Source organism: Hippoglossus stenolepis, chromosome 3 (assembly GCF_022539355.2).
Source record: "Hippoglossus stenolepis isolate QCI-W04-F060 chromosome 3, HSTE1.2, whole genome shotgun sequence".
Lineage (NCBI taxonomy): Eukaryota > Metazoa > Chordata > Actinopteri > Pleuronectiformes > Pleuronectidae > Hippoglossus > Hippoglossus stenolepis.
In genome coordinates this window covers 17,990,889-18,017,168 of record NC_061485.1, presented here as the reverse complement: position 1 = coordinate 18,017,168, position 26,280 = coordinate 17,990,889, and the positions used below count along the sequence as shown (strand labels likewise).

Sequence of the window (26,280 nt, the reverse complement as noted above, 5' to 3'; positions counted from 1 at the left end):
GCAAAACTGAAAAGTCAAACTTGTTATTTTATTTGTTCACAGCTGATAACCTTCATGTGACTTTTTGATAATGATATGATCCGATATAAACTAATTATTTCCAAGGCTTTTAAAGTTGGCAGAACAGAGTCTAACTGTTTGACGTGGCTTCATATTCACATCAGGTTTTTCACTGTTTCACTTTCAATGGTTTACAGGTGTTTTAAAAATTGTATTTTCCATAATCGGTCCTCATGACGTAAGTGAATTACCCACCTTTTTCCATTGACCTTTTTCCCACCTTTGGAGTAGTAGTGTACCCAGACTGGGGCTTGGCTCTGGGTTGGTGCATGTCTGCGTTCATCCTTATCTGGATCCCTATTGTCATTGGGTATAGGCTGATGAGAGCAGAGGGAGGCCTCTTGGGGGTGCGTACTTTGTCTTTGTTAATTGTATGTTCTGTAAATTGTGTAAAACAGTGTAAGTGTGTACTTATATTCAGGGTCACTTCTAATTGTGTAATACTGTACTTTCCACAGCGTTTGAAGTCAGTGTGCACTCCCTCTGAGGATTGGCATCCATACCTGGAGATCCACCGAGGAGAAAGGTACTCAGAAGAAAGCTGTCGGCAAAGGAAAGCATTATCAACAAGGAGCAAGCCAATATAACACAACATTTTTACTGCAAATGCAATTCTAATATTGATTTGTGTGTCATGTTTTCTTGTGTCCAAGGTCATATTCAATTATGAAGTAGTAGTCGATATAAAATCCATCCAGATTGGGTGCAGTATTGGCCTTTGCAGCCCATTACTTCTCAAACTGAACTGAGTGGTTCCTTTCTAGCACATTATGTTTTGAGGTATTAAACGGAAAATAGTTTACATTTTACAAACACTACATGTACAGATTTCAGGAGCAGGTACACAGTTATATACATTTTTGGAATTCCAGTTCATGACACTGACACTGATTATGATTATGTCAAAGCTTCATTCAGGAATGTAGAACTAGTAGTTAAAATAAATGATCTGACCTTCAACACAGACACATATATATTTCTTTTCTTCAAGTCACTAGAAAAGTGACAGTGAGGACTTGTAGGGCGCCATGGGTTGATGTGGAACTAAAGGGCTATATGTCTCAGCGTAATCAGGCCAAGGAAAAGGCACAGAACAGTGGTTGTACTAAGGACAGAGAAAACTATTGTAAACTGAGAAATCAAGTTACAAAACTCAATCAAAGGAAAAAGAAACAATATTATGCTTTGCAATTAATCAGGACAAAGAATGACCCAAAGAAGCTTTGGAGTATGCTTAATGGTATAATGGGAAGAAAAACCTCTCCACAACCTACATTCATTGAAAGTGGGGGTACCTTTATCACAAAACCCAAAGAAATTGCAGATCACTTGAATAATTTTTTCAGAAGCAAGGTAAATAAATTAAGGAAAGAATCATCACAGAGGGCTGACAACAGTTCAACCATTGTCAACATCCAAGACTATATGAAGGACAAACTTTGCCAGTTTGAGTTTAGCGAACTAACAGTGGAAACAGTGGTTCAGCGGGTGAAAGTGGCATGTGGTGACAAACAACCAGGGATGGATGGGATAGGTGGTAAACTGATTGGAATAGCTGTAGATTATGTTGCACAACCAATCTGTCATATACTAAACACCAGTCTGAAACTATCAATCTTTCCTCAAGCCTGGAAAGACGCTAAAATGATTCCCCTGCCTAAAGATAAGAAAACATCATTTAGTGGCCCAAATAGTCGTCCAATAAGCCTGTTACCAGCACTGAGTAAGATTCTTGAGAAGGCTGTATTTGATCAAATACAGGAATACTTCTCAGTAAATAATCTGTTAACAAAGTACCAGCATGCTTACAGAAAGGGACATTCCACATGCACAGCACTGACGCAAATGTCAGATGACTGGTACAGAGATCTAGATAACAAAATGTTATGTGGAGCAGTCCTTCTGGATTTTACAGCAGCATTTGATGTCCTTGAACATAAGCTTCTTCTGGAAAAACTGGTGTGCTATGGTTTTAAACCATCTGCAGCTACCTGGATGGAAAGTTATCTAATAAATAGATCACAGAGAGTCTTCTTTAAAGGGGACATAGCATGCAAATTCCACTTTGTTAGTGCTTCTACAGGTTAATGTGGGTATCTGGCATGTCTACCAACCCAAAAACTCTGGGGAAAAAACACTCGCGCGTTTTGTTATAGTTCCTCTAAGTCAGAAACGTCATGCTTGAGCGACTCGATTGCGCTTCCTGTGTATTGTGTCGTAACAAGGAACTGGAAGTCTCCCTACATGGTCTTGGCCCACCCCCCACCTCATCCCCCGTCCCCCGTCCCCCCACACTCGTTACTTCCGGGTTTACACCGGAGGCAGCGAGGCTGCGAGGCAGCGCAGCGCCGTTCCCAAGCACGCAGCCGGGCTGTTCACACGGGACGAGCATTTCTCCGCTGGTCAGCCCGCGATTCACTCACATGTGGCATTTGTCTGGATCGTTGGGACCGGGAGGCTGCAGCAGCTGCTCGGGAGCGACCGCTCGCTCTCCCGTGCGTGAGCTGGAATTTGTGTCAGCGCCACACAGCCAGCAGTGTGGAGGACTTCCGCAGTGTTCAGCTCTACTGTAACCCCCGAACCCCGACATTCAACGGGTACAACAACAAGCGGAGAAAGCAGAATCGCGGGCTGACCTTATATATACAGTCTATGGGGCTGACCAGCGGGGAGAAATGCTCGTCCCGTGTGAACAGCCAGGCGGCTGCGCGCTTGAGAACGGGCGCTGCGCTGCCCGCAGCGGTCTTCCACACTGCCAGCTGTGTGGAAGACTTCCGCAGTGTTCAGCTCTACTGTACGCCAGGGTACAGTAGTTACGCCGGGGTACACCGGACGCGGAAGCGCCGCTGCGAGGCAGCGCAGCGCCGTTCTCCAGCACGCAGCCGCCTGGCTGTTCACACGGGACGTGCATTTCTCCGCGCTGGTCAGCCCCATAGACTGTATATATAAGGTCAGCCCGCGATTCTGCTTTCTCCGCTTGTTGTTGTACCCGTTGAATGTCGGGGTTCGGGGGTAAATGATGTCTTCATAGCCCCCCCCCCCCACCTCTCTTTCTCTCTCTGTCTGTCTGCTTGTGTGCTTGTAGTGGGGGGGCAGAGGGGGACATTTAATTATGTGATTGGGAAAATTAAAACTCCAGGACAACAGAAGGGAATACAAAGTATGGGATGCATATTTGATAATTTATATCATAAAATATGTAATTTATATCGTTTAAAATCATGGGGGGAGAGGAGGGAGGGGGGAGCTGGCTCATTAGCATTTAAAGGAACAGGCACTCAAAACAGGTCACTCTGTGGAGGGCTGTTTTATACAGGGTAAAAAGGGTGCTGTTTTATATGATCCTTGTGGTATTTTGACCAAAGTATGTTACAGACATTTCATTAAGACCCCAAGGAACCATATCAACTTGTGGTAAAATGGGCATGCTATGTCCCCTTTAATGGAAGTCACTCGGACAGTGTGCTGGTGGAAAGTGGAATTCCACAGGGAAGCTGTCTAGGCCCACTAATGTACTCTATCTTCACTAATGATTTACCTCAAGTATTAAGAAGTGCAAATCTAAGTATGTATGCAGATGACACTACTGTATATGCATCAGCAAAAACAGCAGAAGAACTGACAGTCATCCTAAACAGGGAGCTAAGTTCCATTGGAAAGTGGGTCCTTGAAAACAAGATGGTTCTCAACTTAGCTAAAACAAAAAGCATCATCTTTGGGTCTAATCATTCTCTTAGAGCAGAGCCAGAGCTTAGACTGTGCATAGATGGAATATCCATCAAACAAGTAAAGGTAACCAAGCTATTGGGAGTCACCCTAGATGATAAACTGTCCTGGTCAAAGCACATTGACACTATTGTCAATAAAATGGGCAAAGCACTAGCTGTAGTCAGACGATGTAGAAATCATCTTACACCTGATCTAAGAATACTGGTAGTTAGCTCTATTGTTCTGTCACAGCTGGATTATTGTCAGATAGTATGGGCAAATGCCACCAAGAAAGAGCTGAATAAACTACACCTAGTACAGAACAAGGCTGCACGTTTTGCTCTACAGTGTCCTTACAGAACCAGCATACAGAGTATGCATGCCAGTCTCCACTGGCTAAAAGTTGAAGACAGGATGGCTGCTGCACTTCTTTTATCAACATGGCGCCTCTTGCAGTCTAAAACGCCAGCAGATCAGTATAGGCAACTAAATAAAAATGTAGCCTCACATAACTATGCCACTAGACGAGTAATAGAAGGTAGGTTTTCACTCCCCAGAGCTAATACCAATTTTCTTAAACGCACTGTGGGATACAGAGCCATGAAGTCATGGAACCTACTACCAACAGAAATTATAAACGTGACACGTAAATGTATGTTCAAAAAGCAAATAATAAAACACTTGGGTACAGCATACTTGTGACACTAGATGGTGATGTACTGTACATAAAAATGTGTAGTATTCTCTTACATGGTTTGCAGTTTTCGCTTCTATGGAATTGGATATATCAGTGTTTGATCAATTGCATAACCACTATGTTAATGTTTGATATTTGTAATGTAAAATTGTATGATCATTATTTGTATGTATTTTAACTTTTGATATTTGTAATGTAACGTATGTTTTAAATGTTTGATATTGGTATTGTAATGTATGTTTTAAATGTTTGATATTTGTGTGTATGTTTTAAATGTGGACCCCACTAAAAGTAGCTCTGTCTTAGGGTAGAGCTAATGGGGATCCTTCTAAATAAACAAATAAACAAAAGTCAGGTTTGTAGTTAAAGCTAAAACTGTGTTATAATGTGATTATAAAACGGTCTCATTAGTTTCCTTTAGAGACAAGTGCTGCTGTTGTCATTGTGTACAGGGAGTCACTTACAAGCATTGCTGTGATGGTAGGTTTATACCATTTTTAGGCTCTGTTGGTTTCAGGACAACTACCTCAACAATTACATAAAGTTTGAAGTGGTTCAAATTTTCAACGTGTCATATTTTTTATCTCCACAATGTACCTTCACTAAAGTTCTTTCATTGTTTAACGATTAGGTTCAAACTGTCAGTTTACAGACTGTCTACATATTTCAAGAGGTTATTGCAGCTATTGAACTGTTCTGTTAATAATACATTCCTCCCCTGTTTGCTGCAGATAGTATTTTCTCATCATTCTTTTAAGAGCTCCATCTGCTGGACATCATGGTCCTAAAAAGTACAGTTTCTATTCCACACCTTGTACTATTTTCATTACAGATCATATTTCTGAAAGTACTGAAATGGTATTTTAATGTCCTTTTTAAAAACATACAGTATGAATAGGTTAATGTGCGACAACTCTCCAATATGACTCTGCCTTGTAATAGGTAAAAGCAGTTTAATGCTTCTCTGTACCAAAACATGTTTTGTTAATGTGTTAACCCTAAAACTTTATTGAAGACTAAGAAAAAGCTTTTGGAGGCATATATTTTGCAGAATGCAAAAGGTAACACCTAACACTGAAACAAAAACATCTAACCCTACACCACAAACTATAATTTAGCAGATTCACATGAGAATGACAAAAAACAAAGCACATAATTATGTATTTAACAGATTAAATAACTCATATACTACCTCATGATTGATGTACTACTGAATATAATGGCTTGTATAAGTTGTAAACCTGGTCTTGTGGCATTAGTCACAAACCTGAATGAAACTTGTGGTGCTGTCTTTGTATTGACAACTGTCTGAATAATAAAGGCCTAATGGTGAGTGTCTGTGGCAGCATTTCTTTTCTCTTATAAACTGTAGTCATCCATTAAGGAATTACAAACTAATCAATACTGATGGGTCCTGATAATTCACCTTGTCACCATATACTGAGGCTTGAGGCCTCTACAGTGGTCGCAGGTTCAAGAGACCTTTGCTTCATGTCTTACCTGTTCTCTCCCACCTTTACCCCTTAGATTCTGCCCTATCAATAAAGGCCATGGTTTCAAAAAATAAAAAATAAAAATAAAATAAAGACTGACCATTCCTGGAAGAGGGGTACATGGAAAGTCCTAATCAAGAACAGAAAGACACTAAGTAGGATATGAAAAGTCATAAGAAACATTCTCATTCACTACACAAAGGGAGTGAAATGATCAATAATTAATCATGTTTTTTTGTTAAAGGTTGATGGTAAAAAGTACAGATATTTGTGTTAGAATGTAAGAAGTAAAAGTAAAAAGTTATTCCCCAAAATGTTTGAAAAGAGTCCTGGCTGAAGACATCTACATGCCACTACCCAATAAAGTTGTTGCGCCACCCACTGGTAACAGGAAGTTACATGTTTTCATACTTTCCAACCTACTGGCATTAGGAAGTACTTCTCATGTCACAATCACCATTCCATATACATGTAATTACCATGGCCTGGTCTAAAGGTTTTGCACGCCAACAAAATGCATGTTTGGTGCACTCATTCACACAGTGTTCGGTGCAAGCGACAGCTCCTGTCAACCCTCGTCCTGCCTGGACCTCTGACATTTATCATGTGCGAGAACTCGTCCAATGCTGCTTGCAGCTTTAACTTATCATGTTTTTTGTTTAAAGTTTATCATCGATAAATAAACTGATTCCTCTTTGCTGATTTGTAGTTGAATGATTTTGATTGGAACATACATGAAATACACAAAACCACAAGGGACGTGAAATTGCTTTAAATGCCTTATTTATTCAGGTTTGATGAGTCAGGTGTTACACAGCTGTTCCTGAATTCTTGATGATTTAAGCCCAGTTGCAGCACTTGCAGCTGTCATCGAACACCAGGCCGACGGCACAGTGCTGGTCGTAGGTCTGTCCCTGGCTGCACTCATAGAAGTGGTTCTTGTTGGTTGGGTCTGGGAAGAGTCCATTGGCCTTTCCGGCACAGAAGCCAGCTCCTCCGCTGCTGCTGCCACCGCTGCTGCTGCCACCACTGCTGCCGCCACCACCGGGCTTGGGCTGAGCGTGTGCGGTTGGTGTGACTGGAGGCAGGGGGTCAGAACGAGAAGCACAAGCTGAGGAGAGAAATGAAAATATAGGTCAAACACGGATATATTCTCATTGCGAATTTTACAGACGGATGTGTTTTAATGCGTACAGGCTCCAGTTCCCAGTCCACTCTTGATGGTGTTGATCAGAGGTATCTTCCTGGCCACAGAAAGTACCACTGAAATCATCGAGATCCAGACTCCACACATGGCTCCACCGAAACCGCTCTGCTTCAGCCACTGAATCTGTAGAGCGGATCGGAGGTTAAACCAAGTGTTAAAAACACAACATTTGGAGACATGAATGTGAATAATGATATTCGACTTCATACCTTGATTTGGAAGCTCTTCACATTGTCATATCCAACCCAGGTTCCCTTGCTGTAGGCGTATGGAACATCCTGGGGGCTGTCCCAGGCCTGAGTGGCTCCCTGCTTCAGGAAAGTGCAGATCTGATGGCAGAGAGAACATTTACGTTAAGGATCCACACAAGATTTAAGTAAACATTGTCCATGGAAGAAAACAAGAAGCACTAACCTCATAGTAGGCCCAGAAACCAGCCTGACGACTGAAAGGTCCAGCAGGTCCAGGTCCACTGGCAGGAGCTCCCACAGCTGTGTTGGAGGAAGCCAGACGGAAGGTGTGGCCATAGGTGGGAACCAACCAGCAGCTTCTCAGCTGGGGCACCGTTGCTCTTCCAGTAGTTCATGGCATAGTCCTGCACATGAGAGAGTACAGACCAGCATGAATGTCTACTCCTTGATGTCATGTTTATTCATTTACAGCAAACAGAGACAAATAATGGTCGCTTACCTCACCACATTGAAGTAGATCATGGATCCCTGGTCAGAGGGTCCTTTGTACAGAGGACTGTTCTCTCCAACGTTGTGCTCCCAAGAACCGTGGAAGTCATAGGTCATGACGTGGAAGTAGTCCAGCACACTGGTCAACAGACAAAAGGATTCATGTTTAGCGGATTGTACAACAATTGTGAGGGTGTGTAACGTTTGCACACATATGCACACACTTACGCGCCAATCTGAGCGATCTGGTATCCAGAGTCAATGGTTCCCTTGCCAGCAGAGACAGCAGCAGTCAGCATCAGACGGGGACGGTTGGTCTTCTTGCCCTCAGCCTCAAAGGCGCTCATCAGTTCCTTTAGATGGACAAAGAGAAAGAAACAGTAACAGTTGCATGTTTTTTAAAAGTATAGATAAATCCATCTGTTGATTGATATGTTGCACTCTCAACACTCTAACACAGTTACTTGCAGGTTTTGCCAGTGACATGTCACCACAGTAGCATTGGTCTACAACCCGGATTCATCATAGGCCATCAATAAGACCCACCTGGACCAGAACGGTGTAGCGCTCCTTATCCTGAGCTGGGGAGCCACGAGCCGGGTACTCCCAGTCAATATCCAGACCATCAAACTCATACTGACGCAGGAATGTGATCACGCTGGTGATGAAGGTCTGACGATTGGCAGGGAGGAAACCATGGCTGTGAACCTGGAGGAGGTCAAGAAGACAGTCAGAGCGAAGTTCCTGCAAGTGTCACAAGATCCTCTTGGTGAGAATATTGATCCTCGTGTCATCACTTACTTCTGAGTACCAAAGTTCCAGCCTCCGATGGCCAGCAGAGTCTTCAGGTTGCTGTTCCTGCAAACGACAACAACATCCACTGAAAACTCTCTCATTATCAAAGTACTGTAATGTGTGTTTCCATGTGTTCTGGAGTCTCACTGTCACTACAGAGCATTTGTGTTTACTTACTGGTTCTTCAGAGCCTGGAACTGTCCATAGAGTTTCTCATCGTCCCACTCGTAGGTCTTGATCATGTTGCCGTCCATTCCAGCGAAGGCATAGATGAGGTGGTCACAGAGACATGGGTCAATGTTGGTGGGGAAATACTTGCCTGCTCCAGGACGGTACTGTCCCCAGTTGGTGAAATAACAGGAGAGGATGTAGGATGATCCTGCGGCACATGGAATAATCACTCTTACATTAGGCTACAAACTTCAATACGCATGAGCAACACTGAGTGGAGAGAGGATATAATTACCTAGCTGCACGTGCAGCAGGAGTGCCAGTCCTGCAGAGAGAAGAAAACCGATTAGGAGAGAGGGAAGAGGCAGCAGGTTGACAAGTTAACATGAAGTTAAATTGTGTTTTTACAAAGTTTGAAAGGTTTCAGTGAACAAGGAGCTCAGCTTACCGACGCAGATGAGTAGCTTGCCCATGTTGTCTCTGTACAATGAGCTTAGGCTCCTCGGACCCTTTTATACTCCTCAGGTCCTCCTCCATATCTGCAATATCTGTGAAGTGTGTTTGAAGAGGCTTGAAGACTCAGCAAAACTGAAAGTCAAACTTGTTATTTTATTTGTTCACAGCTGATAACATTCATGTGACTTTTTGATAATGATATGATCCGATATAAACGTATTATTTCCAAGGCTTTTAAAGTTGGCAGAACAGTGTCTAACTGTTTGACGTGGCTTCATATTCACATCAGGTTTTTCACTGTTTCACTTTCAATGGTTTACAGGTGTTTTAAAAATTGTATTTTCCATAATCGGTCCTCATGACGTAAGTGAATTACCCACCTTTTTCCATTGACACGAGTTGTTTGATAGCGATGTTTGCTAAGTTGTTCTTAACTTCCCTGCTACATGCTTTATCACCCTCACATGCAATCAGTCATCACTGATGTTTGTTTGTCCTTCCCTGAACTTGGATGTGGATCAGCAGTTTGATGATATGCGATCTGGATTGTAAATTCAATCTCACACTGATGGTGCCATCGCTATGAATTTCCATTATCACACACTGAATGATCATTTTTAATGTTGGACACTAAAAGCTACCACTTAGTCTCCATCTGTGAAATTCCAAAATTTGAACTACAAATGCTTGGAAGTTACCTTGTACTTTGTAGACTTATATAGAGTAAAAGTCAACTTTTGAGATGTTTTAATGTAAAGTAAAGAGAAGTGCTCAAAGTTAAAAACAAATTAAATGTGCGTACGTCTAAATTAATGCTATTCGATGGAATGTGGCCCAAACCAAATAGAAATAAGTCATCTGCATAAAGTGAAACATTATATTTTTCATCATCTTTGAATGTTTCTGATGAAGAATAATTTGAGGCTGGACAGAAGTCTATGGTTCTTTCTAGATCGTATTTAAAAAACTGATGATTTAAGTCCTATAAGAGGGCTTCAAGATAAAAGGATCCCACCTAATCAGTTTACTTGACATTTTAAATATATTATAGATATCATTTCTTTGAAGCTCCGAAACACTTAATAATAAATAAAACAGGTAGAGAGGCAAGGAAAGAAAAACAAAATTCACATTAAGCATTTGCAGTTATACATACTGTATAAATTATAGTTTGGGGTAAAATTATTATGCAGGACATATTTGTATCTGTCTGAGTAAATTTGATAACAGCCCTGCTTCATATTCAGAGTTACATCACATCAGGGAGCTGCTCATGTTGACACCCTTTCAAGGACAACACCCCTGTTAATGAATTATATCATATTCCAACCTGTGCACAGATTCAAACTAGCAACTCCAGTCACACACACACTTATATTATTTGGTAATAAGTGCCTGTTATGCAACGGTGGATTAATGAATATGTAATAAATAATGTTCAGTATGTGTACTCTAAATTTATATTTTCCATGTTGACCATGTCTGCGTAATGCTTTCTTAAATTAGCAGTAAACTACAGTCCAGCTGATGTTGATGGAAATATCATAGCTTTGCAGGTATTTGGTAAAATTATCCTTACAAAAATTGAATCATGGCATCAAGGGAAAATCCACTGAGTGAGTGAAAGTTTGACAGTTTACATTCAAAATTGTGGGATCACTAAATTCATTAATAAATTAATCCGATGCAATTCATTAATTGGTTGTTGAGATTCTGGACCAAAGTGGTGGACTCAACAACACTGCCAGTTACATCATTACTCATATGGTAAATGGTTTGTATTCATATAGTGCTTTTCTAGTCTTGATGACCACTCAAAGCGATTACAGTACAGTTTGCCATTCACACAGTGCATCTATTAGCAGCACATTTTCTAAGAGGGGCATTAGGGTTCAGCGTCTTGCCCTTGGACACTTCGGCATGCAAATGTGGAAGACTGGGATCAAACTGCCGACCTTGTGGTTGGAGGACGACTGCTCTACCCCTCAGCTACAGCCGCCCAATATGGCAATGCATTGTGGTTTAATTCCTACCTCAAACAAATAGATTATGTTTTCATCTGGTTTCATAGTTTTTAAACATTTTTGTGAATAACTCAAGAAATAATGAGAGCTCTTTATGAAAAAAAAAATTTTTTTTTTTCTTTTTGCAGATCTGGATTATGATATGAGTTTGGTAAATCATAATAAATACTTTAAGGGGAGCAATCCTTATTCAGTTAGTGAGTGGTAACAAATATTCCTCACATAACTCACTCGCAAATGTCTCTTTGGGGTTTTACATTTTAAATTTGAGCAGAATTTATTTAAAAGCAGTTGGCGGTATAAGTGATCAATTTAATGTTTTAAGTTATACATACAATGTTTTTGTGAGAAAGAGCAGAGTGTTTGATGCACTACCGAATCTTACCACCAGAGAGAGTGAATAAGCTCCGTTAGCACTCAGATCCATTTAGTAGAAGATGTTCAAGAATCTGAGACAATTTATAATTTCCTCTGCAGTGATGTCTGCTTTTCAACAAGGTCAATACACTGGAGTACACTGAAATCAACACAGGTCGTAACCCCAGACACAACAGAGCTTCTTCTTCATCACTATGGAGAACTATTAACTCTTAATTTAACTTATTTAACCTCCAAACAAACTCAAAGCCTCTCTGTCTCTTTCACCATGGCAACCATGTACAGGGAAACAGCAGATAAACACAGACCTGTTGCCATCCTCATATCACGCCACACACAGTGATAGGAGACAGGATTTAGCTACTGATTCGCATCCATCTGTACAAAATGAAATACTACAGAATAACACTGATAATTAAAATACATCAGTTTCTATTTCCAGGTCATTCCCAGCCATCACTCTGCTATCTGTGATTTTTTTGTGACTGTGTGAACTTGGTCAGAGCTGTAGTGCATTACAAGCCTCCTTTTCTTCTCTGTTTGACAAAAAAAAGCATTTAAACTGTAATGTATGATGTCACTCTGCACACATTTAAAAAACGCAATCAAAATGTGAATGCAGTGCTAAATGTGAGAGGCACTCAGTGTTCATTTCCCTCAATCTATCTCTGCTCCCTCCATCCTCACCCGTCACCCCTCCCACAAAATGCAGCCTTCTTCCAACAGCCCGTTGCCATTAGATACTGCTGGGCTTGTCACCATGGCAGCAAATACTCAATCATTTTCTCTCTTCCTTGTGCACACATGCACTTGCACGTTTAGCTGTAATGTGAGAGGCTTGTCCCCGAGTCCTTGAGTGTTCCCAGGTTCAGCTGGGGAACATTCCACCTGTGAACAGAATTCAAATGCTGTGCCGGGGGAAGGGGATGCTCCGCTTCACACTGACACGTTCACATGGCGACACAACCCGTCGAAGGATATCATGCGTTACTGTATATTCTGTAAGAAGATATGATGTGTGTGTGTGTGAGTGTGCGCACATGCATGTATGAAAGTTCCTTCTCATAAATTAGTCACATTCCTAAGCTTGATTTGCTTCTGTTGAGCTATTATCATTATTATTATTATTATTGTTGTTGTTGTTGTATTATTAATATCACTGAGTGTGACTCAATGTTCTGTGGAAACACACAGTCAGATATTTGGCACACAACAGTGTTTGTATCGCCATTGCTGCAATCTCTCATATATCTTTGATATGAAACACATTGTGTACACATTGTAACAAAACTTTAAAAAAAACCACATTAAACTGCAGCATCATACAAGATGCTGTATCTTCAGCCCCGTCACAAAGTGAAAGTGCTAACGAGAGAGGTCTTTGACACCAGACATGACTTGAATTTTCACATCTTCTGTCGACGTCACACACAGCTGACACCAGCTCATGGAGGATGAAGTGCACATGGGGAGAAAGAAAGGTGAGACAGAGAGACAAGAGGGGTGACTTGACTTGAAAGAGTGAGGAGTGAGAGATGGGAGGATATAGGCAGAGCTGATTTTCTTTCTCCAATAAAAGCAACAGCCCCCCAGTGTTGCCATGGCGACCTCCTCTCGCTCCCTTCCTTTCAGCGAGCTAGCACTTATCCTTGCTGCCTCTGAGTCGGCAGGGCATGTGGGTGTGTGTGCTTTTGTGTGCTGGCTCCTGAATGAATCAAGTAAATGAAGAGGAAAGCCATTAGAGGCCAAGTCCGACTGTTTCTCACACACTCACACACACACACACACACACACTCACACACACATGCACATAATACACATTAATATAAGCCCTAAGGTTGCAGAAATATTTCAGACCACTGAGTTAGCCGACTTCTTCCTTCGTCTCTCAATACATTCTGTAGTGGCTCCTCATTTTCTGTCCTTCACAACCACTCCAGTTATTGATTTTCAATGACAACACACCCACTCAATTCACACATTCTTCATACTTATACTGTCTGTAAATGTGAACTGCGATGAAAAGAAAAAAGATAATAGTGAATGAGGCGCTTTAACAGTTTGTTTTTTTCCATTAGTGTAAGGTCAACGATTGCGAATGCAAACAAGGTGAATCATATGAAACCAAATCACCTCCAAAGCCACACGAGGATGCAGTGTCCTCAAACTGAACTAGAACTGGACATTTTACTATTTACACTGCATCTAAGAATATCGAAACATAGAAATACAATATTTCTGTAGTTACAGTGCAAATGATTCACCAACATCTTCTGTTTGTGTGATAGTGTTTTCTTAAAATGGTTCTTAAGAAAGTTCAACTATGTCAGATTCATGAACTTCAGAATAGTTCACCTGTGTTCTTATATTTAAAAAAGAATCCCTTCGTGTGCTTGAATTGAAAGCACATGCCGGTTACTCCTAATTAGCATAAAGGTCAAATCCCAGCCAATGTCCACAGGCATGAGACTGCAGGGCTGTGGTCAGACACATTTACAAAACTTACAATGTGCACCGAAACCTTCTTTTGTGATGCGTTTTTCTTGGCATTTATTTTTAAGCCATAAAGAATCACAAACCATCACATTTTTTAAATGAAAGGATTATATATTATCATTATTTTAAATCCTTTTTACTATTATACATTTGTTAAATTAAAGAAATATAATAACTGATTATTTGGCACCAGTTTATTCTTCATCACTGACCAGAGGCTCCCCTCTTCACTATTCACAAGCTCTGCTAAATAATAAATGTATCTTTTATTTCACCACCAGGAGTTGAGCAAAAAAGTTGTTGAGACTGAGGAAATAAAATAATTTAGTATTTATACATATTTTGTGTTTGATTTCATTCCCACAAACGTCTGGCAATGACTGTGGCTGCTGCTGCTGGAAACTTGTGTTGCACTGTTACTCTGTGATGAACAGTTGTGGTTTGCAAGATCCAATTCTCACAGAAATACAGAATGTGCATAAACTCAGTGTCGATCTAAACAGAAGTGATTTTACATGTTTACTCAGAATCCACCGACGCCAAATCTTTATCTTTTAGGATGTGCAGGTAATGCAAATTTTAATAGTAAAAGTAAATAGCTTTAAACTAAATCTGAGGATAGTGTTAAATCACTAAACTTAATTCCATGTGACTGCTCTGCACAACCATTACAAATCACTGTTAAAAAATGAATCTGTTTGATGACGTCATAATATCACCATGGTGAAGGTTTGCTTAGGTTCAGGTACAAAAAAACCCTCGGTTAAGTTTGGGGAAATATCACAGTTCTGGGATTTTAATAACCACTTAGTTAAGAATCTGTGAGCTTTGTCATCATGGTTACAAACAATGGATTGTTTACATTGGTCACCTGAACACTCCGGAGACTTTCCTGTTGTTCTGAAAGCCTCAATTTCATGGATTTTCACATGTGAGAAGCATTGGCTGTGTCCGAAATCAGCCACTCAATCACTAACCCCTACCTCAGTATATAGTACATGCTATGAAGAGCACTCTATAGTGAGCTCATGGGCAACAGAAAACACACTACTAGCGCATTTTCTCTGCACCAGGAATTACACCATTGTCCCAGGATTCTGACGTACAGCAACAACGCCGGCCGTTGGAAAATCCCATAGTAAATTATTATTTCACACTTTAGTTTTAATACTTTGAGGTAAAAGGCACGTGGAATGACCATGTTTAAATGTAAAGATAAATATGTTTGCCACACTTCGTGCTGTGATGCACTGCTCTGCTGCTTTTTCATATTTTAGTGACACAACTTAAAATGTAAAAATATTCAAGACATATGAAAAAGGCCAGCCTCACTCCTTCACCCCCCCGAGTTCCACTAGCGTGTCTGTTCCAAACTGAAGACGAACACCTGGGATATCTTCTCTCGTCAATCTAGACTTGGCAACCCAAACCACACACAGTATACTAAATGAACGCTTTCGATATTAATGCATGGCACACTATAAAACTGGATGTTTTAAAAATCAGTTTGTTATAATGCTGGCAAAAAGAAACCTGTCTGTCTCTATCCTCAGTAGAATTTAGATATTTTTGGTAATAATAAGGAGTAGAATCACCAGAGAGAGAAGACTGAGACTTGCTGCCCACTTATTCTCCTTTCAAAGCCACAAGCGTAATGCATGATGGTTTATGTTGTTGAGGGTTAGGGGGTTAGGTGACCATCGGTTGTACACTACTTTTCAAAATGCATTGTGGGAAACAATGAGTCCACTATACAGTGGACTATATAATGAGTAGTGAGTTTTCGGACACAGCCAATCTATGGAAAATTACTTAATTGTGAGGACATTCTCTGGAGTTCATTTCTGAAAATGGCTTAACATTGACAAAGGAAATTGTGGCTCATTCGACATTTCTGAGTCATGTTTGGTAGCAAACTTACTGAGATGTAATGTGAAACACACCTCAGTGAAGCTGTTTAAGCTGTCCACCCTCACACATCATCATTTTACTTAAATAACTTGACACTGAGCAAAAACATTTGTAATTCACTGCTGTAACTGTATCTGCTATTTGCAGAGGCAGCCATTGTCATTTCCACGTGGTTTACAGTGTTAGTTTGAAGCAGTGAGCGTCTTTAACATCCAGGTTTAATTCCACAGAGGGTTATGTTTAATGCTGCATACATGATATTTATTGTGTTAATGCTGTGTTGCTGCAGCCTGGATCAACACACAGAGTAGAGTTATACCTCCATTCCAGTGCAGTCAAAGTGGATTCCTCTATTTTCCAGTGCAAAACCAAATTAATGGCATTTTCAACACCGAGCGATGGTGAGCTCATTGAAAATATATTCATGCTGCAGTATCACTGAGCCTCACACTGTCTGCACACATACTGGACTAAACTTCCATTCATTAATTACCACCAGTTGCCACCATGTAACAATGTGGACGTGTACAGAAAGTATAGGAAACACTAGCACACTATTGGAATCAGAGACAATGAAATAAACAGCTGAAAACCCAGAGTCAGTTTCCACTCCATCTTCAGCATCCACATTAAAATGATTATCGTATTGCTTTCTCTTTCAAGCACCATTAAATAATAAGCCCCATGTCAATCTCATTGAAGCCTGAAAGGAAGTTAACAACATTTACATCTGAAATCCTGTTGTGAAGTTTGCACTGGAGATTTGTAATGGTGTTGAGTCAGATTAGAGTAGATTCCACATTGAAATCTAACAGATACAACAATCACCAAGTCTGTTTAATGGAAAAGACAAGAGCAGTGTATTAATAATGTAGTGTAGTGTAATAATATATTAATGAAATATTAAAAAACTGAAATAAAAAAAACTAAAATGCCATCAGGAGCCAGAGAAAAACTTCTCATCCAGCAAAAATAGCACCATAACTTAAACAAAGTAATTTTCCTTTTGGCTTGTGACACAGGGAAAGAGAAAGAGTGAGAGAGTGAGGCAGCGAGCAGAAAGAGAGGAGGAGAGAGGAGAGGGACAGAAGCTCTGCTGCAGAACACACCTCATCTCCTCTGTAGCTGGAGGGAGAGAGGGATAGAGAGAGAGAAAGAGAGAGAGAAAGAGAGAGAGAGAGAGAGAGAGAGAGAGAGGGAGGGAGAGACAGAGTCTGTGCCAATTTTTCTCTTCAGCCCCAGCGAGAGGGAGAGAGCGAGGGAAGTGATATTTCAGGAATCTTAAGAGATCCACAAAAACGTGTGACTGGGAGGGAGAGGAAGAATCACAGCATCCCTGCACATGAGGCTGACGGCAAATGAAGGAGGCAAGAGAGATGTAGTCGATGCTTCTCGTGCGGTAAGACAAATGTGTTGATATGATTTTCTGAGGAAGCTGTAGAACTCACACAGAAATGCAGTCACATGCAGGACACACACTCACTCACTCTGAGTGAGAGCAGCAGAAGGGGGTGGTTGCAGGTGTGTGCTACAGACAGAGAAGCATGGAGGTCTGTGGTTGCAGATGCAGGAAAGTGCATCAGTTTTTGTGTTTTGTGTTTTTTCTCTTTTTAATCAGCGCCTCTGCCTCTGTCACACATCCCTCTCTTTCCGCCCTGTTGCCGTCTCTCTCTGTGTCATAGCAGCACAGCAAAAACAACCCTTATGTAATGGATCATCTCATGAAAACATGTATTTCTCCTCCATACCTTCCTCTGTAATCTGTGGTCTATGCTCCTCTCTGGCTGCCTCATTAGGTTAGATTGGATAAAACTAAGTAAAATGGAGACGATGAACAGATGATGAACATTTCACTTTAACTTCTGCAGAAACATGAATGTTTCTGTTCCACAACAACATATCAGAGTTATGATTTATTTTTTTTCACCTTAGTGAGGGTCTGAAATCTTTCAAGCCACTGACTTACAAGATACATTTTGATTATTTAAACCGTGCATAATTGCCTCTTTTTTAAACCTAGAATTGCAAAACTTGTTTCATTGCAAAAAGAACGAAAGATCATTACTTTAGCGCTCATGTGGAACTTACACCAAAATAAATTGAAAAGTTAGAAAGTAAAGGTTTGTGATTTTGCGTGTTTAGGATTTTAAAGAACGACTTGAAGCCTTCAAGCCTTCCATCTCACTGCATCATTTCCTCTCTATCATGAATCATGTGTCCCCCTGATCCTTAAAGTACCAGACAGACTTGAATGTAAACTTCAACTCGAAGTTTGAGTTACTTGTATAAGTCAAATGAGGAATACACACAAATTACAAACTGGCCAAACAAATGCAACCAGACGAATGAAATACTTCATGTATTCGATTATTTTCTCTTTAACTGTCACAGTCTGGGGTGTGTGCAGTAGTCAAGAAATATCTGCCCAATAGAAACATTGATAGATCAGTTATTGATCCAGAAACCTGAATGACACATCTCAGGTTCAGAAAGTATATGGAAGCCCAACAACACAGAGAATGATATTTGGTTTTTGCTCTGTAGAAGAGATGGATTGAGAGGTGTGGGACATTCCTTTAAATTCCTCATTAATGCATATTTTGTTTAGCATAATATTTAAACAGACATATCTATACCAAACGTAGTCATTTTTGTGGAATACTGTGAATATAAAAAAAACGACTGTGTCTATTGTCATGATTTTATGTTTATGTATCATAACTTTCACAGAGTAAAGACACAAAATGCTTCATAAAAAAAAAAAAAATCTGTTAAAAACACAGTGAACTTAGTAACAAAAAATTAAATAAATGCTATAGATTGACAATAACAACGTTTTAAACACTGGACAGCACAAGGAGAGACGAAGGCCAGTTTAAATAAAAGACTCTTCAGTTGTCAACGGTTAGAGCAGAAATCGACAGTGTTAATTTCATTACTTTGCTTATTACATTTTCAGTTGTAATTTAGATTATTTGTAAAACACTGAGGGGAAAAATTGGAAATTGAGGTGAGATTGAATTTAATATTAAAGGCCCGGTGTTTAGAACTTCAGGGTCCTTTTAGAAATGATGAAAAGAATATGCCGTCTTCCATAGAGGGCACCATGTTGCACTGCAATGTTTCTACAGTAGCCCAGAGCGGACAAACCAAACCTTGGCTCTGCAGGGGCCCTGTGTAGGTGCCACTAAATCCTCCAAATTAAATCTCTAACAAAACTAAATGTGACTGATTGATTTGGATTAGTTCTACAACTAACACATATTTCATTGAATCCCATTATTGATTCATCATTATTCAACAGAATAATTCTATGTCTTGTTATTTGACAGAAAACTGTTCAAATCTTTGTTATAATTACCCAGCGTCAAGACGACATCTTTAAATGTCATGTTTTGTTAAAATGGCCCAAAAATATTCCATTTAGCAAAATATATTATCATCAAATCCTGAGATGTGAAATGCTGGAACCATAAATTGATTTATTGATTAGTCAACTCAATCGATTGAGTGGACGCAGAATCTATTTACTGTAAACTAACAGAAACAACATGAAAACATTTTTCTAGTGCCTCAGTGTATCTGTATCATGCAGACTGTTTTTTTTTTTTAACCTTAGTTAAATTACATTTCCAATCGCTATTTTAACTTAACTCAATAATTAACCTGCAGTGTTTAAGTAGCTGTTGACTTGAAGGCCATGTCGGATTCTGGATTAAGATCAGTGCAGCTTTGTCTTTGTGTAACTATCCCTTAATGGCCGGCTGGGGTACAGCTGTGGATCACATACAGTCCAGTCACACTAAACTTTCAAAGAAATCCGAAGAGTAAGAGGTGGAGTAATAACGTCCACTAAGATCAGACAATATTCTCCGCTTATCCACGGTGAAACGACGAGGGAAGAGACGGAGCTGTGAAAGTAGCTGCTGAGTCATATGCAGCTGTTATTTCAAACTACTTTTCTGAATTGTTCATATTTAAAGGCAACAAAAGTCCTTTGTGCACACCCATCAGTGCACAGCTCTGCTTTCCTGAAACTGCTCTTGCTTTTAAAAGACTGTGACAAAGGCGAGGTGCTTTAAAATGAAATGATGGCTCAATTATTGAGGAGGTTGCATGAAAAGATGAGAGTGGAGATGAAAGTGAATGACTGATATGCGAGTAAGAAAAACCCCAGGAGGTGAGACCTGCAGCTCCTGTGTTTTACTGTTACTGCACACACATTAAATTGACTCAATACACTGCACACAGACACACACAAAACAAAGTGCTCACTTTGTTTTTGCTCATACAATTCAACAGTGGTGTATAATATGACATGTTGTCTTTCTTCTCTAATGTGCTTCACTGAATCATCTGTCAGTTCTCTCTCCTTTCTTTTACTGAGGAAAACGAGCATCTCTCCTCACTTTCTCCTCATCACCTGACAGACGTCAACATCCTGCAGAGCTGTTCAGGGTTACTCACGAGAACTGCAGATGCTTCATATACGACTTTCTTTCTAATGAGACAAAACTTCATCACAGACAGTGGACAGATGTTTCAGTATTATAAATAAAGACGGACGAAGGAGGAAAATGTAGTTTCGCATGCAGCCTCATAGATGAAGTCATGATGAATGTAGCGTCTCCTCAGTCCAGTCACTGTTGCTCATCAGTGTTCTTGTCAACTGATGCACAGATTGGACCAAAACAAACTCCAAACTAAATCTCAAAACACCAAGACAGACAGAGAATGGGAGATCTGTTTCCATGGCAACTATGCATCAAGCCTTGCATGGCTTTTCGGCGTGTGTGAGTGAGTTTTTCCCACGCAATTGATTTTAGATATCAGAACAAATGACAGTCAATACTTTGTGCTAATTATCCAATGTTGTTGATATTTCTTAATTAAAAAATAATTAATACAAGCCACAGTTGGTCATGCAGTTTTTTTTAAATTTAGGTTGAAATGCATCAAACAAAACATGTGTGTGAGTGTGTGTATGGTTAATAATGACATTTAAAAAAAACTATATACCACAATATAGGTTATGTAAGTGCAGTTTGCATCCTGTGAAAAACACATGCTTTTTGATTTATTTAGTTTAAGTGACTGTTTTATTTATTTTACGTGCGATATGATTTCATCACTACTGCATATTTACCGTACCTAATCTCCTGTAGACTAAAGGTAACACTGCCAGATAACCGTATAATCTCTCAATCATTTCCTCTCGTATCCTCTGTACTTGATTTCTTTCTTTCTTCTTTTTCTCATCGGTGTCCTCCTTTCTTTCTCATTCCTCTTCCCATGTCTTCATGTAGCACTTCTGTAAAATCCACTCCACTCTACATGTTTTTTCATCCTCTCTCTCCTCCGTCCTCGGCTAAAGAGCATTTCTGCTTGTTGTATTTCTGGGAGCATTAAATATAAAGCCCACATCATGTGGGCAAAAAGATATAGCAAAAAGTACTTGACGAAATAACACAAAACCTGGTGGAAAGATGCAATATGGGTCAGGGGGGAACCCATATAATTTTGGTGCGGATGTGGATTAGGAATTGAATCCAAGATCTTTTTTTTCACTCTAGAAAAATAAATATCAGTCATCTAAATATGCCTAATTTTTCATTAAGATCCATTTATTTTTCTATAGTGAAAAAAAATATCTTGGATTCAATTCCTAATCCGCATCCACACCAACATTTTATGGGTTTCCCCCTGACCCATATTGCATCTTTCCACCAGGTTTTGTGTTATTTGGTCAAGTAGTTTTTGCTCTATCTTGCTAACTGAAAAACAAAAAACGTACACATTCAGTTTGAATACACTGAATTAAAAGGCAGGTTTTAGTCTTCCGTCTTTTACTTTGAATCTTTTCCCCCTTTTCTCTCCGACAGAACAGTGAGCTGCCACGCTGTGAGCTGTGAGTCCTGCACCTGGGCCAGGATGTGAGATCGATGGTGTGACAACAAAGGCCGTTATTGAGCTACAGCCATCGTGCATCCTCTGATCACTGCAACACATAAAAACATTATTTGTGTAGTAAAGGGAAAAAAACATTATGTCTGTGTGCTGTTAATAATATAATCCCTCTTTAATAGGCTTCCACTTAATGATTGATGACACTGCACCGCATCTTTTACAGTTTGCAGACACAACTTAAAACTGTAAATCACACGACTTCCTAAACAATCCTGGTCCAAATGATTCATCTCAGCTCCTAATAACAAACTCATCTGTCTAAATCAGCTTCTGTGAAACTGTGAGGATTATGAGGCCGACTTTAGAGCTTCTACAGTCACAGTGTCTCCTGTGTGTGTTTGTCGGCGTGTGTGTGCCCACTGTTGTGGGCTCACTACCTCACACGCTGCCATGGCACGTCTCGTGCCCGGTGCGGTGTGTGTGCCAGATCAAGCCGTGGTTCTCCCCTGACTCGGTCTACCATGAAGCTCCCACTGTGGACTGCAACGACCTGCTGTTGACCACGCTCCCCTTGCCTATACCCCCGAACACGCACACCCTGCGCCTGCAGAGCAACCTGCTGTCTGAGCTTGACACTGAGGTGCTGCACGGGCTCCCCAACCTCACCGACCTTGACCTTTCCCAGAATCGCTTCAGTCGTGTCAGGACAATAACTCAGGGCTCCTCCCTGCCCTCTCTGCTGTCTCTTCACCTGGATGAAAACCATCTCAGTCACCTCCCTGAGTCCTCTTTCTCCTCACTGCCAGCTCTGCAGGAACTCTTTCTCAGCCACAACAACTTACGCTCAATCGCCCCTGGAGCCTTCATTGGTCTGGACTCTCTACTGCGTCTTCATATCAACAACAACAGACTCACCACCATCAACCCTTGGTGGTTCAGGGCTTTGCCCAGCTTGGAAGTTCTCATGCTTGGGGGAAACCCAGTGGAGGCTCTTCCTGAGAAAGGCTTCCTGGCTCTAAAATCCCTCAGGAGTCTTGTGCTTGGGGGGATGGGTCTGAGAGGCCTGGCTGAGGAAGCGTTGGACGGGCTGGACGGCTTGGAGAGCCTCTCCTTCTATGATAACCTGTTGACCAAGGTCCCCACACAGGCGCTGAGGAGAGTGCCAGGACTGAAGTTCCTCGACCTCAACAAGAACCGCATCAAACTGATCGAGACAGGAGATTTCCGAGACATGGTCCACCTGAAGGAGCTCGGCCTGAACAACATGGACGATCTTGTTTCTATTGAGGAAGCCGCTCTGGAGAATCTTCCAGAGCTCACCAAGCTGGAGATCACCAACAACCCTCGTCTGTCCTACATTCACCCACAGGCTTTCCTCCAGCTAAGCAGGCTGGAGAGTCTCATGCTCAACTCCAACTCTCTCAGCGCTCTGCACCAGCAGATCATGGTCTCTCTGCCTAGTCTGCAGGAGGTCAGCCTCCACTCCAACCCACTACGATGTGACTGCTTGTTTCACTGGGCGGCCTTGCAGAAAGACACACAAACGGATACAGAAACAGCTCGCATGGTGCGTTTCATCCAACCACAGGCCACCTTGTGCTCTGAACCACCGGAGCTCAGAGCTCGCAGAGTGAGAGAGGTGTCTTCTAGGGAGATGTCAGCCTTCTGCCTCCCTATTATCCCTGCCAGCTCCCTTCCATCCTATGTGGGAGTAAGAGAGGGAGGCAAACTGGTTTTGCACTGCAGAGGTCTTGCCGATCCACAGCCTGAAATGTACTGGGTGACTCCCTCTGGGCTGAGACTTAGTCCTGCACCCAGACTCGCAACAAAAGGTTTACGAGCTCCGGCTCCCTGCCCCAGGCTGACACCCACTGAGGGACTCAACAACACATCCTCCTCCAGCCATGCTAGAAATGATACTGCCTGTAACCCCTCCAAACACTACCGGCTACTTCCTGAGGGAACGCTGGAGATCAACAAGGTCACTCCCAGCGAGGCCGGATTATATACCTGTGTTGCTGAGAATGCGCTAGGAGCAGATACACGCAGTGTTACTGTGGGTGTGCACAGCAGAAAAAAGAACAGAAAAGGGGGCAAGTCTGCTAATCTGAAGGGATTTCCATTATTCAGAGTGGATGCGGGGTTGGAGGTGAGGGAGGTCGAACAACATTATGCTGTATTGTCCTGGCAGAGTAGGCGCAACCTCCCTTCCACTCGCCTTTCCTGGCAAGCCATATACTCAAACGCCCACACTCCTATATACACTACACGCATCCTGGCTGGCACGCAGAGTTTCAACCTGACCCACCTGCAGGCACAGACATTTTATCGCGTGTGCCTACATTTAGGGACTGTCAACGATGTCAAGCATGTCAACAGGAGATCGAGAGAGAGCGGTAATCCTCAGTGTGCCTCATTCAAGACGAAGGATATCCCAGAGCCCAAGCCCAGCCTGCAGCTCAGCCCGGAGCTGACTTCCACTGCAGTGACACTTCTGCTGCTCACGCTCATACTGCTGCTGCTGGCCGGTCAGAGCTGGGACACTCTGCCCAAGGAGGGGGCTCAAGAGATCCACGATACCCTTCTGCTGGAAATCAAAAGCCCCAAGGCTCTGATCATCAATCATAACACACAAGAGAGCAACGGACATCAGCCAAAGCAGAGTGAGAAACTGCTTTTACATGAGGACTGCTGAGATCATGTAGATTAGAACATGGAGTAAAACACAGACAAAAACACTGACACACACACAGACACACAAACTATCAATGTAAATAACAGCTAGAAGAAAGGAGTCAGAGATCAGAGAGATGCGGACAGAGATTTGTATTTATTTTATATAAAGTATATATTGACATTGTTTCTGTGTTATTGTAAAGAAATCCTAAACCCTCACTGGGGAAATAAAACTGGACAATCACACTCCTGAGGGGAACACGGGCGAAACAAATGAGTCTGAGCAGCTGATGATCACTGGACTGAAACGGAAGAAATCCAACCAAGGACAGATATTTTGCAGAGAGGAGCTGCTCAGACCTCCAGGGTGTTTTTAATGTTTCCTGTGTACATGTTCCGCAGACTGAAACAAGCAGACAAAACTCTGCCTTCAGAAATGACACTGAGTGAAATCCCTGCTCGTTCTGGCCTTTGTAAGTAGAAGTGATTGATGTCAACAACCCTTTTGCTTTGCTTGTCCATATATGTATACAGTATACTCATCCAGATTAGCCGCCTAACATCCCAACATCCTCTTTCAGCATAAAGGTGATCCAGAAGTGATGGTGTTAAATTCTATTTTCAGCTATTAAACAATAAATGAATAATAAAATCTTTTTAATATATACAATCATACTGTTTCATATCTGCTCCTTACCACAAACTGAGTTGAGATTTCACTTAAATCTACAATGGCACTCAGGACAGCGCATAAGTCCAAATGTTGAAAAATGACCAATCAGGCAATATTAAAGAAAAGTGGGAAACTAATTCCTACATCCGCCCCCTGATCTGGATCTGCAGCTAAATCTTATGGGTTCCTACGGCTTTTATCGTTTTTACAACAGACAGGGGTGAAAACATAACCTCCTTGGCTGAGCTAATGATCATTAACCAGCTGTGGATCACATCAGTGAACTGCACTAAACATAGAGCGAGAGATGACAGACTTTAAAGCAAACTCCCATCATAAAGATCTCATATTACTGATCATCTGCAGCCACAGCTCCTTCTTATCTGCATGCAGCTGCTGTTGCTCCACTGTAGAAATGAGTCGAATAAAAGCTCAGGATGTCTGACTCCTACTCATTAAACACAAGGCACAGTGTGACCCCCTGCTGGATAAGACCTGGAACTGAGCAGACGCTGCAGTGAAGACAAAGCAGAGGTTCGCATTTTTTTATGGTTGTCTTAATATTATACTCATGTTTATAACAATTTTATAACAAATATAGTCCTAGTATAGAGATGACTCTCAAAGATCAGTCACATGTAATATTTCCTTTTTGTGCATTTACAAAGATGAGTTGTAACACAGAGGAGAAATAGCCAGTAAATTATTTAGTAAATTAAAACGATTTTGTCTCCAAAATATCCAAGTACTTTAAACACATCAGGTACTTATACTTGAATATTTTCATGTAAGCTTCTTTTTACTATGAATCCACTATATTTCAGAGGGACATTTTATAATAAATTGTAGTTAAAATTACTGCCAACTTAAAAAATTTAAGGTTTTACATAATACATTTGAATTGAGTTTATAATATGGGATTCGGGTCAACGTAAAACTTCTTATATC

The 26,280-nt window shown here is 41.1% G+C and overlaps 1 protein-coding gene and 1 pseudogene across 2 annotated transcripts; one reads left to right on the top strand and one right to left on the bottom strand.

The window, feature by feature from the left end:
* Window positions 1–6,743: 6,743 nt before the first annotated feature.
* LOC118104924 lies at window positions 6,744–9,309 on the bottom strand (annotated as a pseudogene).
* Window positions 9,310–17,259: 7,950 nt separating this feature from the next.
* On the top strand, window positions 17,260–25,329 carry LOC118103302 (leucine-rich repeat neuronal protein 2-like). Of its 2 annotated transcripts, none has more exons than XM_035150092.2 (2): window positions 17,260–17,475; window positions 21,964–25,329. In XM_035150092.2, the coding sequence occupies exon 2, from the start codon at window positions 22,333–22,335 to the stop codon at window positions 24,676–24,678; it is 2,346 nt and encodes a 781-aa protein (XP_035005983.1). In that variant the 5' UTR covers window positions 17,260–17,475; window positions 21,964–22,332; the 3' UTR covers window positions 24,679–25,329. The 2 variants fall into 2 exon arrangements, with proteins under 2 accessions (XP_035005983.1, XP_035005972.1); XM_035150081.2 differs by having other exon boundaries at window positions 21,959–25,329.
* Window positions 25,330–26,280: the final 951 nt, after the last annotated feature.

What these genes read in the sequence shown, in the direction of transcription:
- LOC118103302 (XM_035150092.2), top strand. Translation starts at nt 22,333, where the DNA reads ATGAGGCCGACTTTAGAGCTTCTACAGTCACAGTGTCTCCTGTGTGTG.